This window comes from Semicossyphus pulcher, unplaced genomic scaffold, assembly GCF_022749685.1.
Source record: "Semicossyphus pulcher isolate SPU_LCO1_2020_fin unplaced genomic scaffold, fSemPul1.0.p SCAF_14, whole genome shotgun sequence".
Lineage (NCBI taxonomy): Eukaryota > Metazoa > Chordata > Actinopteri > Labriformes > Labridae > Semicossyphus > Semicossyphus pulcher.
The window spans coordinates 10,929,505-10,945,200 of NW_027211648.1; the positions used below are offsets into that span (position 1 = coordinate 10,929,505).

The following is a 15,696-nucleotide window of genomic DNA, read 5'->3' on the forward strand; positions in this document are numbered from 1 at the left end:
TATAATAAATTATAATACAGTCGATAAAAATGAAATTAATTGTGAAATAAGTGAAAACATTAGAGAAAAAGAAACCTTTTATGGGTGTCACTGGCTCGGCCTTCTTCTCCTTGACAACCTCAGCTACAAAAGAAAATGAAAAAAAAGAAAAGTCAGTGAAGTTGGCCATTTAAGGCACTTTTTGTTCATTTTGTATGGATTGTTGTTCATTTATGACTAAAAACGCTTAAAGAAGCAGAGTGTAACTACCTTTTTTAGCTGCTGCTGGTTTGACTTTCTCTTTTGGAGTTACAGGCACTTTGAAGACAAAATGTTACACAGAAATGGTTTGAGTTTGTATAACAGATGAATATAAAGGTATGACGGAGTATTAGGGCCACATTGAGGAAGAACAAATCGCTAAGATTTCGAGACTGAAGTCATAATATTACGTGTAAAGTCGTAATTTAAGGCAATGGTTAGCCTGTATCTTATATTAAAGGGTAATATCAGAAGAGCAGCCAGCCGTTTGCGCTAAAATGACTAAAATCACGAGTCATTTTCAAATAAAAACACTTTTCAGAGTCCTGATAGTTAAGTGGTGTTGATGTTCCGACATTAAATACGCATTACTAGGTCAGAGAACTTTCATGTTCTCGCAAGGTACATGTATGCTATGCTTCAATGCTACCTGGTGTGTTCAGTAAATACAGCTCCGGCTAAAGTTGTGTAACGCCTCGTGTGCAATCATTTACAAGCATAACTTCACAAGACGTTCACTGTGAAGTTATACTGATGTTTATAATATTTATAATATTTAGAATAGTCTAAAATTACTTTATTCTCGGAATATTACGTCTTTATTCTCGTAATATAACGACTTTTTTCTCATATTTTTTACGACTTTATTCTTGTAATATAACGACTTTATTCTTGTAATATTACGTCTTTATTCTTGTAATATTACGTCTTTATTCACATATCTTTACGACTTTATTCTTGTAATATAACGACTTTATTCTCGTAATATTACGACTTTATTCACGTATTTTTACAACTTTATTCTCATATTTTTACGACTTTATTCTTGTAATATAATGACTTTATTCACATAATATTACATCTTTATTCTTGTATTTTTACGACTTTATTCTCGTAATATAACAACTTTATTCATGTGATTTTACGACTTTATTCTTGTAATATTACTTCTTTATTCCTGTAATATAACGATTTTATTCTCGTATTTTTACGACTTTTTTCTCGTAATATAACGACTTTATTCTCATAATATTACGACTTTATTCACGTATTTTTACGACTTTATTCTCATATTTTTACGACTTTATTCTTGTAATATTACGTCTTTATTCCTGTAATATAACGATTTTATTTTCGTATTTTTACGACTTTATTCTTGTAATATAACGACTTTATTCATGTAATATTACGTCTTTATTCATGTAATTTTACGACTTTATTCTTGTAACATAACGACTTTATTCTTGTAATATAACGTCTTTATTCCTGTAATATAACAACTTTATTCACGTAATATTAGGACTTCATTCACAAATCTTTACAACTTTATTCACGTATTTTTACAACTTTTTTTCCTCATAATCTCGATTTTTTTTCCTTTAATGTGGCCCTAATACTCCATCATAAAAAGGTTATTGAAAGTGGGCTGTGTGAACAGACAGACTTACCTTTCTTCAGTGGCACAATCTTGACCTTCTCCTTTGTCAGAGAGACATTTTTGCGTGATACTTCTGCCTCTGTAAGAAGACGATGAAGGAGAGAAAATCAAGCGTTTCTGAGGTAATCACATAAAAGATAAAACATAACGTCTGGGAGGTTGAAGTTTAAGAAACATGTAAATGTCTGAATGAAGTTTGAACATAAAAATGACCAAACTGACACAAAAAAAAAATCTGTTTTCACATGAAATATTTCCACCTAATGATACCTTTCCTCTCTTCAGCACACCTAGGTTATAATTTGGTACAAGGTGCAAGGAACATAAACAACTCTTCTAATTCCAGTGTGAGAAACCCAAAACATCAATCCTATGAAAAAGAACAGGCGGACAAACACTGAAGAACTGAAGAGACAGAAAACAAACCTTTTTTCAGAGTCACTGGCTGGGCCTTCTTCTCCTTGAGAACCTCAGCTACAAAAGTAAACAACAAAAACTGTCAGTCAATGTGGTCAATTCTGGCCTCAGTGCTTGATGCCATGTTATTCTATCTCATTTACAACCACTGCCGTATAATTACACGCAGCTACGATAAGCACGTACACTTGGAAAAAACATGCATCTCCAAAATATCACCCTTTTTGGCCTACGTCATCGTGTTCATTGTAATAGTTTATTAAAATTAATTAGTCAGGTGACAGTAAGGCATGTACATGTTTATGTAAAGTTTAAACTTAAACCAAAGAGAAAATAAGAAAAATCTAAATTATACCAACACAACACATGAGCATTTCATCAACAAACACATGTTAACAGCCACTAAGTCACAACAGAGACACACGTCTGCTGCGTACCTTTCTTCTTTTCAGCAGGTTTTGCTTTGATAACAGGAGCTGAAGAAATACACGGTCCTATTAATTCTAATGAACATGACAAAACTATTATCTGTAATATACATTATATATAATAAATTATAATACAGTCGATAAAAATGAAATAAATTGTAAGATAAGTGAAAACATTAGAGAAAAACAAACCTTTTACAGGTGTCACTGGCTCGGCCTTCTTCTCCTTGACAACCTCGGCTACGAAAGAAAATGTTAACAAGAAAAGTCAGTCAAGTTGGCCATTTACAGCACTTTTTGTTCATATTATTAAAGCTTAGTTAATTTATGATTCAATCCTCCAGACAGAAACGCTTAAAGAAGCAGAGTGTAACTACCTTTTTTAGCTGCTGCTGGTTTGACTTTCTCTTTTGGAGTTACAGGCACTATGAAGACAAAGTGTCACACAGAAATGGTTTGAGTTTGTATAACAGATGAATATAAAGGTACGAGGGAGTATTAGGGCCACACTGAGGGAAAAAAATCTCTAAGATTTTGAGAATGAAGTCATAATATTAAGAAAATAAAGTCTGCGTTTTACGAGAAAAAAGGTCATAATATTACGAGAATTAATTTGTAATATTAAGAGAATAAAGTCGTTATTTTAGACTATGGTTAGCCTGTATCTTATATTAAAAGGTAATATCAGAGGAGCAGCCAGCAGCCTGCGTTAAAATGTCTAAAATCACGAGTCATTTTCAAATAACAAGACATTTCAGAGTCCTGATAGTTATGACAAAGTGGTGCTGAAGCTCAGAAAGATTAATTATTATGATTAATTTGTGAAACCCGTACTCATGTATTGATATATAGCTGTTTAGTGTGCTTGCACATTACTAGGTAGGAGATCTCGCATGTTCTCGCGAGGTACAGTATGCTATGCTTCAATGCTACCTGGTGTGTTCAATAAATACAGCTACAGCTAAAGTTGTGTAGAGCCTCCTGTGCAATCATTTACAAACATAACTTCACAAGACGTTCACTGTGAAGTTATGCTGATGTTTATAATATTCATAATATTTAGAATAGTCTAAAATTACTTTATTCTCGTATTTTTACAACGTTATTCTTGTATTTTTACGACTTTATTCTTGTAATATAACGACTTTATTCTCGTAATATAACGACTTTATTCAAGTATTTTTACGACTTTATTCTTGTAATATAACAACCTTTTTCTCGTAATATTATGACTTTATTCACATATTTTTACGACTTTATTCTCGTATTTTGACAACGTTATTCTCATATTTTTACGACTTTATTCTTGTAATATAACAACTTTACTCTTGTAATATTATGTCTTTATTCTTGTAATATAAAAACTTTTTTCTAGTAATATTACGACTTTATTCTGGTAATATTACAACTTTATTTACGTAATATTACCACTTTATTAACGTATTTTTAAAACTTTATTCTCGTAAAATTACTTATTTTTTCTCGTAATCTCGATTATTTTTCCTTTAATGTGGCCCTAATACTCCATCATAAAAAGGTTATTGAAAGTGGGCTGTTTGAACAGACAGACTTACCTTTCTTCAGTGGCACAATCTTGACCTTCTCCTTTGTCAGAGAGACATTTTTGCGTGATACTTCTGCCTCTGTAAGAAGACGATGAAGGAGAGAAAATCAAATGTTTCTGAGGTAATCACATAAAAATAAAGTATAAAGTCTGGGAGGTTGAAGTTTAAGAAACATGTAAATGTCTGAATGAAGTTTTAACATAAAAATGACCAAACTGACACTAAAAAAAATCTGTTTTCACATGAAATATTTCCACCTTATGCCCTGGTAAATTATTATAAATTACTATACGACTGAAACACCTCTGCAGGATACCTTTCCTCTCTTCTGCACACCTAGGTTTTAATTTGGTACAAGGTGCAAGAAACATACACGACTCTTCTAATTCCAGTGTGAGAAACCCAAAACAGCAATCCTATGAAAAAGAACAGGCGGACAAACACTGAAGAACTGAAGAGACAGAAAACAAACCTTTTGTCAGAGTCACTGGCTGGGCCTTCTTCTCCTTGAGAACCTCAGCTACAAAAGTAAACAACAAAAACTGTCAGTCAATGTGGTCAATTCTGGCCTCAGTGCTTGATGCCATGTTATTCTATCTCATTTACAACCACTGCCGTATATTTACACACAACGCAGCTACGATAAGCACGTACACTTGGAAAAAACATGCATCTCCAAAATATCACCCTTTTTGGCCTACGTCATCGTGTTCATTATAATAGTTTATTAAAATTAATTAGTCAGGTGACAGTAAGGCATGTACATGTTTATGTAAAGTTGAAACTTAAACCAAAGAGAAAATAAGAAAAATCGAAATTATACCAACACAACACATGAGCATTTCATCAACAGCCACATGTTAACACCCACTAAGTCACAACAGAGACACACGTCTGCTGCGTACCTTTCTTCTTCTCAGCAGGTTTGGCTTTGATAACAGGAGCTAAAGAAATACATGGTCCTATTAATTCTAATGACCAGAACAAAATTATATTCTTTAATATACATAATAAATAATAAATTATAATGCAATCTATAAAAATAAAATAAATTGTGAAATAAGTGAAAACAAACCTTTTGCGGGTGTCACTGGCTCCGCCTTCTTCTCCTTGAGAACCTCAGCTTCTAAAGAAAATGATAAAGAAGTCAGTCAAATGAACATTTACAGCAGTGTTTCTTCACATTATTATAGCTCAGTTAACTTATGGATTCAAGCCATCTAAACTGTACTAACACAACACAAGCATTTCATCAGCAGCCATGTTAATGCTACTTAATGAGAGACAGAGACACACGTCTGCTGCATACCTTTCTTCTTTTCAGCAGGTTTTGCTTTGATAACAGGAGCTAAAGAAATACACAACCCTATTAATTCTAATGACCATGAAAAAACTATATTCTTTAATATATATAATATATAAACTATAATACAGTCTATAAAAATAAAATATATCGTGAAGTCAGTGAAAAAATTAGAGAAAAACAAACCTTTTACAGGTGTCACTGGCTCGGCCTTCTTCTCCTTGACAACCTCGGCTACTAAAAAAAATGGTAACATAAAAGTCAGTCAAATTACCATTTACAACACTTTTTGTTCATATTATTATAGTTCAGTTAACTTATGGATTCAAGCCATCTAAACTTTACCAACACAACACAAGCATTTCATCAGCAGCCACATGTTACGTACCTTTCTTCTTCTCAGCAGGTTTTGCTTTGATAACAGGAGCTAAAGAAATACATGGCCCTATTAATTCTAATGACCACTACAAAACTATTATCTATAATATACATAATATGATATATAATAAATTTTAACACAATCCATAAAAATAAAATAGAGGCAAAACATTGTGAAATAAGTGAAAACAAACCTTTTGCAGGAGTCACTGACTCGGCCTTCTTCTCCTTGACAACCTCAGCTTCTAAAGAAAACGATAACAAGAAAAGTCAGTGAAGTTGGCCATTTACAGCACTTTTGGTTCACATTTTTATAACTTAGTTAACTTATGGATTCAGGCCATCTAAATTGTATTAAGGCAAGCCTTTCATCAACAGCCACATGTTAACAGTCACTAAATCACAACAGAGACACACGTCTGCTGCGTACCTTTCTTCTTTTCAGCAGGTTTTGCTTTGATAACAGGAGCTAAAGAAATACACGGCCCTATTAATTCTAATGACCATGACAAAACTATATTCTTTAATATACATAATATATAATACATTATAATGCAATCTATAAAAATAAAATAGAGGCAAACATTTTAGAAATTAGTGAAAACAAACCTTTCACAGGTGTCACTGGCTCCGCCTTCTTCTTCTCCTTGACAACCTCAGCTTCTAAAGAAAATGATGATAAAGAAGTCAGTCAAATGGCCATTTACAGCAGTGTTTCTTCACATTATTATAGCTTAGTTAACTTATGGATTCAAGCCATCTAAATTGTACTAATACAACACAAGCATTTCATCAGCAGCCATGTTAATGCTACTTAATGAGAGACAGAGACACACGTCTGCTGCGTACCTTTCTTCTTTTCAGCAGGTTTTGCTTTGATAACAGGAGCTAAAGAAATACACGGTCCTATTAATTCTAATGATCATGACAAAACTATTATCTATAAAATACATAATATATAATCAATTATAATACAGTCGATAAAAATGAAATAAATTGTGAAATAAGTGAAAACATTAGAGAAAAACAAACCTTTTACAGGTGTCACTGGCTCGGCCTTCTTCTCCTTGACAACCTCGGCTTCTAAAGAAAATGGTAACATAAAAGTCAGTCAAATGACCATTTACAGCACTTTTTGTTCACATTATTTTAGCTTAGTTAACTTATGGATTCAAGCCATCTAAATTGTATTAAGGCAAGCATTTCATCAGCAGCCACATGTTAACAGCCACTAAATCACAACAGAGACACACGCCTGCTGCGTACCTTTCTTCTTCTCAGCAGGTGTTGCTTTGATAACAGGAGCTAAAGAAATACACGGCCCTATTAATTCTAATGAACATGACATAACTATATTCTTGAATATACATAACATGTAATAAATTATAATACAGTCCATTAAAATGAAATAAATTGTGAAATAAGTGAAAACAAACCTTTTGCGGGTGTCACTGGCTCCGCCTTCTTCTCCTTGACAACCTCAGCTTCTAAAGAAAATTGTAACATAAAAGTCAGTCAAATGACCATTTACAGCACTTTTTGTTCATATTATTATAGCTTAGTTAACTTATGGATTCAAGCCATCTAAATTGTACTAACACAACACAAGCATTTCATCAGCAGCCACGTTAATGCTACTAAATGAGAGACAGAGACACACGTCTGCTGCGTACCTTTCTTCTTTTCAGCAGGTTCTGCTTTGATAACAGGAGCTAAAGAAATACATGGTCCTATTAATTCTAATGACCACGACAAAACTATATTCTTTAATATATACAACATATAAACTATAATACAGTCTATAAAAATAAAATAAATTGTGAAGTCAGTGAAAACATTAGAGAAAAACAAACCTTTTACAGGTGTCACTGGCTCGGCCTTCTTCTCCTTGACAACCTCAGCTATTAAAGAAAATGGTAGCAGAAAAGTCAGTCAAATGGCCTTTTACAGCACTTTTTGTTCATATTATTATAGCTCAGTTAACTTATGGATTCAAGCCATCTAAACTTTACCAACACAACACAAGCATTTCATCAGCAGCCACATGTTACGTACCTTTCTTCTTCTCAGCAGGTTTTGCTTTGATAACAGGAGCTACAGAAATACACAGCCCTATTAATTCTAATGACCACGACAAAACTATTATCTATAATATACATAATATGATATATAGTAAATTTGAATCCATAAAAATAAAATAGAGGCAAAACATTGTGAAATAAGTGAAAACAAACCTTTTGCAGGAGTCACTGACTTGGCCTTCTTCTCCTTGACAACCTCAGCTTCTAAAGAAAACGATAACAAGAAAAGTCAGTGAAGTTGGCCATTTACAGCACTTTTGGTTCACATTTTTATAACTTAGTTAACTTATGGATTCAGGCCATCTAAATTGTATTAAGGCAAGCCTTTCATCAACAGCCACATGTTAACAGCCACTAAATCCCAACAGAGACACACGTCTGCTGCGTACCTTTCTTCTTCTCAGCAGGTTTTGCTTTGATAACAGGAGCTAAAGAAATACATGGCCCTATTAATTCTAATGACCATGACATAACTATATTCTTTAATATACATAATATATAATACATTACAATGCAATCTATAAAAATAAAATAGAGGCAAACATTTTTGAAATAAGTGAAAACAAACCTTTTACAGGTGTCACTGGCTCCGCCTTCTTCTTCTCCTTGACAACCTCAGCTTCTAAAGAAAATGATGATAAAGAAGTCAGTCAAACGGCCATTTACAGCAGTGTTTCTTCACATTATTATAGCTTAGTTAACTTATGGATTCAAGCCATCTAAATTGTACTAACACAACACAAGCATTTCATCAGCAGCCACGTTAATGCTACTAAATCACAACAGAGACACACGTCTGCTGCATACCTTTCTTCTTTTCAGCAGGTTTTGCTTTGATAACAGGAACTAAAGAAACACATGGTCCTATTAATTCTAATGACCATGAGAAGACTATATTCTTTAATATATATAATATATAAACTATAATACAGTCTATAAAAATAAAATAAACTGTGAAGTCAGTGAAAACATTACAGAAAAACAAACCTTTTACAGGTGTCACTGGCTCGGCCTTCTTCTCCTTGACAACCTCAGCTTCTAAAGAAAATGGTAACATAAAGTCAGTCAAGTTGGCCATTTACAGCACTTTTTGTTCATATTATTAAAGCTTAGTTAACTTATGGATTCAAGCCATCTAAATTGTACTAACACAACACAAGCATTTCATCAGCAACGACATGTTAATGCCACTAAATCAGAGACAGAGACACACGTCTGCTGCGTACCTTTCTTCTTTTCAGCAGGTTTGGCTTTGATAACAGGAGCTATAAAACAGGCTTAATTTATTCTAATGTACATTATACAGTCATGGGTGAAAAAAGTTGAATCTGATTAAAAATAAGGAACAAGGAAAAAAACGTACCCTTTGCTGGTGTCACTGGCTCGGCCTTCCTCTCCTTAAGAACCGCGGCTACTAAAGCAAATAATAACAACAGAGTCATAGTAGACAACATAGTAGAAAAAAAACATAGTAGAACACACCCTGTCACATAATTAAAGCTTCCAGACTACAAACTGATGAATAATAAGCAGACTCAAATTGAAAAATAACAGGTAGGTAATGTCAAAATCACATAAATAATAAATAAATAAAAAAGTTATTTGCATATAATTTATATATGTTCATGATCTTATAGCCCAGTTAGTTTTTAAATGCAAGCCTCCAGACGATAAACAGTTTAAGATACTTTATTGATCCTCAGAGGCAAAATTCGGTTAAGAATCAAACCCATTAGAATGAAATATAACATTTAAAATACTGAAATAAAATAAGGAATGATTTGATGATAAACTGGTTAAAAGGTTGTGACTACCTTTCTTAGTTGCTGCTGGTTTCACTTTGTCTTTTGGAGTTACAGGCACTATGAAGACAAAATGTTACACAGAAATGGTTTGAGTGTGTGTGTGTGTGTGTGTGTGTGTGTGTGTGTGTGTGTGTATAACAGATGAATAAAACATTTAATGGAAAGTAGCAAGTAATTGTTTTTTTTTGCAGACTATAAATGGATACTTAGCTTGTTAACAGTTTGAATAATTAAAGCACACTGATGTTGTAAGGATAATAAGTATATAAAAGTGAGCCTATAACAGACAGACTTACCTTTCTTCAGTGGCACAACCTTGACCTTCTCCTTCGTCAATGAGACATTCTTGTGTGATACTTCTGCCTCTGTAAGAACACGGGGGAAAAGAGTGAGAAAATCTTTCTCCATTATTATAAAAAATGAATATAAATGTTTTTTGTCTTCTTACCTTTGACTGCTGCGGCTGGTTTAGTCTTGAGTGGAGCAGGTTCTGTGTAAACACATTTCAGGTACATTATTCTAGATCACGTCACATTTGAATGATGAAGCTAAATATAAAGACTCACCTCTTTTTGTCAGAACTGCTTTGGGCTTCTGTTTCGAAACCTCAGCAGCTGAAAAAAAAACATATTACATGTTCAGAGAGCAAACCTAAACCTCATGTTGTCCTGAACCATCTTTCAAATACTTGTCATACTTCTCTTTGCAGAGACGGCTTTGACTTTCTCTTTTGGAGGCTTCACTTCTAAGAAAAAAAAACAGTGTTTACTTTGGATCATTGACTAAAGTAGTGATATTATTATTATAAACCAAAGGACATACCTATTTTCATTGGCACTATTTTGACTCTGTGTTTCACCACAGTGGCATTCCTGGCTGTGCCTGCTTGTTCTGTGAGCAGAAGTAAAACACAGAAACAGTATTAAGATGAATTGCAGTTCATGATGTAGTTTGTCTGATGTACTTATGTTAGTTATAACATGAACCACGTTACCTTTCTTTAAGACGACTGGTTTGGCCTTTTCTTTAGGAGAAGCAGCTTCTGTGTGTCAAAAGAACAATGTTTTACTTTAACTGTGACAACCAGTCATTTTGCTCTTTTTTTGTACTTCTCTTTTTTATGAATCTTTAAAGACTGAATTGAGCATACATGAAACATTGACACCGCTTTAACATGAAGACCTTTCAAGTATAAAAATACGACTAAAAAATAGAAAATAAAAGATTACTTAAGATTAATAATAATAGAAAAAATAAACAATAATCAATTTTCTCTTTGGTGTTCAGATGTTTCGACCTATAAACATATCATTTTTGTGTTACCTTTCTTAGCAGGAGCTGCTTTGGCTTTTTCCTTTGGAAGTTCTGTGTATAAAAGAAATAGGACACACATTTAAAGCAGCTTTGCCTTGCAACAAAATTTTAGAAAATTATTTTCTTAGGAGTAGTTTTTAGTCGTTCTTGAATGCCTTTCTTTGAAATAGTCTCAGCTGCAGGTTTAAACGGCCAACTGGCTAAAGGCTAAAACTAATGCGATCTAATACTTCAGCCTTGCAATACATCTTACCTTCATAAAGGTTCTAATAGATCAGTAGTTTGAGATGCAGTTGTATTACATTGCATTATACAGAGAGCAGTTTCTACCCTGATTGATACAGTTAATATCCTTTAAAAGTTGTGTCTTTGTATTACCTGGTTTTACAGGTGGTTTGACTTTTTGCTTTGGTTCCTTTTTGGGTTCCTTAAGAGCTGCAACTGGGGGAAAAATGACATCAAAGGGACATTTCAGATGTATACAAAGTTGAGTCTAAATTATATTATATGTTTTATTCAAATGCCCTTATCTAATTTAGTTTTACACATTAAATGTCAGATACAAAATATCTAACTAGATATTTGAGTTGGTTGATTAGGATTGATGAGGTATCAAGGTATGCAGAATCGAAAATAATTAGATGTTGTAAATGGATTGAAAATTAATACGTAACTACGATGTGAATGTCATGTAAAAGGTCCATACCCTTTTTTGCAGGTTCTGCTTTGGCCTTCACCTTAGGACCTTCAGGAGCCTCTACGGTTGGAGAACATTTAAAATGTAATTCATTAGCTCATCATAGCTTCACATTAAATATGCAGTAGTAGCGCTCTATGCAAATTCTAATTCTAATAGACTGTGTTTTTGAAAAATACAACACTTGGTTAAGGTGGACACATTCCTTTTGATTTCAGATATTTTAAAGATTTACTGATTGTTTATGATCTTAAACAATATTATGCTAGTTACCTGTTTTTGTAACATTAAGATGTTCCTTTTTCAGGACAGGAGCGATGTGCTTCTTCACAGCTTTCAGCAACTTTACTGCCCTCTTGGGTTCATCAGCTGAAATGCACAACAGAAGGCATTACAGCATAACATTGGTATATTGCCATGTCGCTGAAAATACATGTGGTACAATCGTTATAACAGCAATACTTTCAAAAAATAATACAATTGATGTAAACATTGTTTTTTTTTAAGCTGTTACCAATAATATACTTCTGGGAGTTAGTGTATTCATCAAGTACGAACCACAAGAATAAAATGTCACTGCTATTGTACGTAGTGTCTTGTCCCACCTGCTTTTGTGACATTAAGATGTTCCTTCTTCATGACAGACACAGCCGCCTTCTTGACAACTCTAATCCCTCTTACAGCCTTTTTGGCTCCAGCGTCTGAAATATAAAGGCAAAGCCGATGAAAACTTTCACATAATTATACAGAGGAAAAAAATATACCCTTCTTGGAACAAAGGAAATCTGTCAGCTATCTGTTCAGTTGCATATTGCATATGATCCATGCTCTATGGCAATGTCAGTCTGCAACTTTGGTCCAGACTGAAATATCTCAACAATTAATAAATGTATTGGCGCAATATATTGGTGGATTGCCAGAATATTTGGTACAGAAATGCATGCCCCACAATGAATAAATCTCATCTACTGACCTTTCATCTGGTGGCATCATCAGATCCAAACTACAGTTATATTTTGATTTATGGTCAAATACCTGGAAAACTTTTTTATTAATCCCATAAGCCCACTTGCTAAACGTTGTTAGGTGCTAATGAACAAATGTTAGCAGGCCAACAAGCTAAAGATTTGAAATATGATGAACATTTTACATGCTAGCGTCGTCATTGTGAGCATGCTAGCATTATGATGTAAGCACGCCACTGTGTAGTATAGCCGCACGGATCTGCTAGCATGACTGTAGACTCTCTATTACACTAAATTTGTGCTGTAGCAAAGTCAATGGATTTGGATACCTGTCTTATTGTCTCTCTTCTTGGCCGGTTCTTTGTCTCTAAGAGACTTCTTGATTTCTTTCTCTTCATTAGATTTTGTTGGTTCCTCTTTGGGAGGCTTTTTAACTTCTTTGGCCTCTTTTGAGGGCTTCCTTGGTTCTTGTTGTTCTTTAAGAGGCATTATGTTTTCTTTGTCTTCTTGGAGATGCTTTTTCACCTCCTGTTTTTTCTTTGATGGCGTCATAGCCTTCTTTTCTTTAGAGGGCTTCTTAACATCTTTCTTTTCTTTGAGAGGTTTCTTGACATCTTTCTCTTCTTTTGAAGGTTTCTTGACGTCCTTCTCTTCTTTGAGAGATTCTTTGTCTTCTTTCTTTTCTTTACGTGGTGTCTTGACTTCCTCTTCTTTAGTTAGTTTCTTTACTTCTTTGGATGGTTCCTTGACTTCTTTGTCTTCTTTGGATGGCTTCTTGACTTCTTTCTCTTCTTTGGATGGTTTCTTGACTTCTTTCTCTTCTTTGGATGGTTCCTTGACTTCTTTGAGAGGTTTCTTGACTTCTTTGTCTTCTTTGGATGGTTTCTTGACTTCTTTCTCTTCTTTGGATGGTTTCTTGACTTCTTTGAGAGGTTTCTTGACTTCTTTGTCTTCTTTGGATGGTTTCTTGACTGCTTTGTCTTCTTTGGATGGTTTCTTGACTTCTTTGAGAGGTTTCTTGACTTCTTTGTCTTCTTTGGATGGTTTCTTGACTTCTTTCTCTTCTTTGGATGGTTCCTTGACTTCTTTCTCTTCTTTGGATGGTTTCTTGACTTCTTTGTCTTCTTTGGATGGTTTCTTGACTTCTTTGAGAGGTTTCTTGACTTCTTTGTCTTCTTTGGATGGTTTCTTGACTTCTTTCTCTTCTTTGGATGGTTCCTTGACTTCTTTGAGAGGTTTCTTGACTTCTTTGTCTTCTTTGGATGGTTTCTTGACTTCTTTCTCTTCTTTGGATGGTTTCTTGACTTCTTTGAGAGGTTTCTTGACTTCTTTGTCTTCTTTGGATGGTTTCTTGACTTCTTTCAATTCTTTGGATGGTTCCTTGACTTCTTTGAGAGATTTCTTGACTTCTTTGTCTTCTTTGGATGGTTTCTTGACTTCTTTCTCTTCTTTAGGAGGTTTCTTGTCTTCTTTGTCTTTCATGGATGGTTTCTTGACTTCTTTCTCTTCTTTGGATGGTTCCTTGACTTCTTTCTTTTCTTTGAGAGGTTTCTTGACTTCTCTCTCTTCCTTGGATGGTTTCTTTACTTCTTTGTCTTCTTTGGATGGTTTCTTGACTTCTTTGAGAGGTTTCTTGACTTCTTTGTCTTCTTTGGATGGTTTCTTGACTTCTTTCTCTTCTTTGGATGGTTTCTTGACTTCTTTTTCTTCCTTTGAGGGTTTCTTGACTTCTTTCTCTTCTTTGAGAAGTTTCTTGACTTCTTTCTCTTCTTTGAGAAGTTTCTTGACTTCTTTCTCTTTCTTGGATGGTTTCTTGACCTCTTTCTCTTCTTTGGATGGTTTCTTGACTTCTTTTTCTTCCTTTGAGGGTTTCTTGACTTCTTTCTCTTCTTTGAGAAGTTTCTTGACTTCTTTCTCTTCTTTGAGAAGTTTCTTGACTTCTTTCTCTTCCTTGGATGGTTTCTTGACCTCTTTTTCTTCTTTGAGAGGTTTCTTGACCTCTTTTTCTTCTTTGAGAGGTTTCTTGACTTCTTTTTCTTCTTTTGATGGTTTCTTGACTTCTTTGTCTTCTTTGAGAGGTTTCTTGACTTCTTTTTCTTCTTTGGGTGGTTTCTTGACTTCTTTCTCTTCTTTTAGAGGTTTCTTGACTTCTTTTTCTTCTTCGGATGTTTTTTTGACTTCTTTCTCTTCTTTTAGAGGTTTCTTGGCTTCCTTTTCTTCTTTGGGTGGTTTCTTGACTTCTTTTTCTTCTTTTAGAGGTTTCTTGACTTCTTTTTCTTCTTTTGATGGTTTCTTGACTTCTTTCTCTTCTTTGAGAGGTTTCTTGATTTCTTTCTTTTCTTTAGGTGGTTTCTTGACTTCTTTCTCTTTTTTGAGTGGTTTCTTGACTTCTTTCTCTTCCTTGGATGGTTTCTTTACTTCTTTCTTTTCTTTAGGTGGTTTCTTGACTTCTTTCTCTTTTTTGAGGGGTTTCTTGACTTCTTTCTCTTCCTTTGATGGTTTCTTGATTTCTTTCTCTTCTTTGAGAGGTTTCTTGATTTCTTTCTCTTCTTTAGGTGGTTTCTTAACTTCTTTCTCTTCTTTGAGAGGTTTCTTGACTTCTTTCTGCACCTTGGTTGGCTTCTTTATCTCCTTCTCTTCTTTAGATGGTTTCTTTACTTCCTTTTCTTCTTTGGACGGTGTCTTTGCCTCTTTTTTATCTTTAGAAGGTATTAGTTCCTCTTTCATTCGAGGCTCTTCTTCTAAAAGCAAACATGTAAGTGACAGTTTATTGAATGTTTCTGATAAACCTAAAATGAGGCAGTCTTAGAGCTGGACAAAGTATCCCCTGACACACACCAACTAGTGGTATACCTCAGTTTTACAAATTTAGCAATGTGTGCTAAACTATACATTTATAACACAGTTAAACAAATAAATGCAGTCTGCCAGCAGTTTTTTCAATATTTAAAAATGCATTTTCAATATATATATATATATTTCAATATCTTGGTCTCCCTTGGCTTTTGTTCTTTTAGTTTGATCTTTATGGTTTCCTAAAGTTTGCTCCTCTCTCTTTTTTTCTT

General features: G+C 34.0%; 1 protein-coding gene across 1 annotated transcript in view; it reads right to left on the bottom strand.

The window, feature by feature from the left end:
- Positions 1–15,696, bottom strand: part of LOC138591196 (trichohyalin) — a 30,776-nt gene that overhangs the window by 11,994 nt on the left and 3,086 nt on the right. Inside the window, exons 3-44 of the mRNA XM_069661712.1 lie at positions 12,961–15,372; positions 12,272–12,367; positions 11,940–12,035; positions 11,676–11,726; positions 11,348–11,410; positions 10,979–11,020; positions 10,650–10,697; positions 10,478–10,546; positions 10,353–10,400; positions 10,222–10,269; positions 10,104–10,145; positions 9,952–10,020; positions 9,665–9,712; positions 9,214–9,264; positions 9,077–9,115; positions 8,838–8,888; positions 8,658–8,696; positions 8,419–8,472; positions 8,240–8,278; positions 8,004–8,054; positions 7,825–7,863; positions 7,623–7,670; positions 7,206–7,256; positions 7,036–7,074; positions 6,802–6,852; positions 6,619–6,657; positions 6,379–6,432; positions 6,200–6,238; positions 5,964–6,014; positions 5,780–5,818; positions 5,578–5,628; positions 5,398–5,436; positions 5,164–5,214; positions 4,561–4,608; positions 4,098–4,166; positions 2,901–2,948; positions 2,716–2,763; positions 2,533–2,571; positions 2,105–2,152; positions 1,689–1,757; positions 250–297; positions 76–123 (exon numbers count right to left, since the gene is read on the bottom strand). Of these exons, the coding sequence (XP_069517813.1) occupies positions 76–123; positions 250–297; positions 1,689–1,757; positions 2,105–2,152; positions 2,533–2,571; positions 2,716–2,763; positions 2,901–2,948; positions 4,098–4,166; positions 4,561–4,608; positions 5,164–5,214; positions 5,398–5,436; positions 5,578–5,628; positions 5,780–5,818; positions 5,964–6,014; positions 6,200–6,238; positions 6,379–6,432; positions 6,619–6,657; positions 6,802–6,852; positions 7,036–7,074; positions 7,206–7,256; positions 7,623–7,670; positions 7,825–7,863; positions 8,004–8,054; positions 8,240–8,278; positions 8,419–8,472; positions 8,658–8,696; positions 8,838–8,888; positions 9,077–9,115; positions 9,214–9,264; positions 9,665–9,712; positions 9,952–10,020; positions 10,104–10,145; positions 10,222–10,269; positions 10,353–10,400; positions 10,478–10,546; positions 10,650–10,697; positions 10,979–11,020; positions 11,348–11,410; positions 11,676–11,726; positions 11,940–12,035; positions 12,272–12,367; positions 12,961–15,372 (4,512 nt within the window). The remainder of the gene's footprint in view (positions 1–75; positions 124–249; positions 298–1,688; positions 1,758–2,104; positions 2,153–2,532; positions 2,572–2,715; positions 2,764–2,900; positions 2,949–4,097; positions 4,167–4,560; positions 4,609–5,163; positions 5,215–5,397; positions 5,437–5,577; positions 5,629–5,779; positions 5,819–5,963; positions 6,015–6,199; positions 6,239–6,378; positions 6,433–6,618; positions 6,658–6,801; positions 6,853–7,035; positions 7,075–7,205; positions 7,257–7,622; positions 7,671–7,824; positions 7,864–8,003; positions 8,055–8,239; positions 8,279–8,418; positions 8,473–8,657; positions 8,697–8,837; positions 8,889–9,076; positions 9,116–9,213; positions 9,265–9,664; positions 9,713–9,951; positions 10,021–10,103; positions 10,146–10,221; positions 10,270–10,352; positions 10,401–10,477; positions 10,547–10,649; positions 10,698–10,978; positions 11,021–11,347; positions 11,411–11,675; positions 11,727–11,939; positions 12,036–12,271; positions 12,368–12,960; positions 15,373–15,696) is intronic.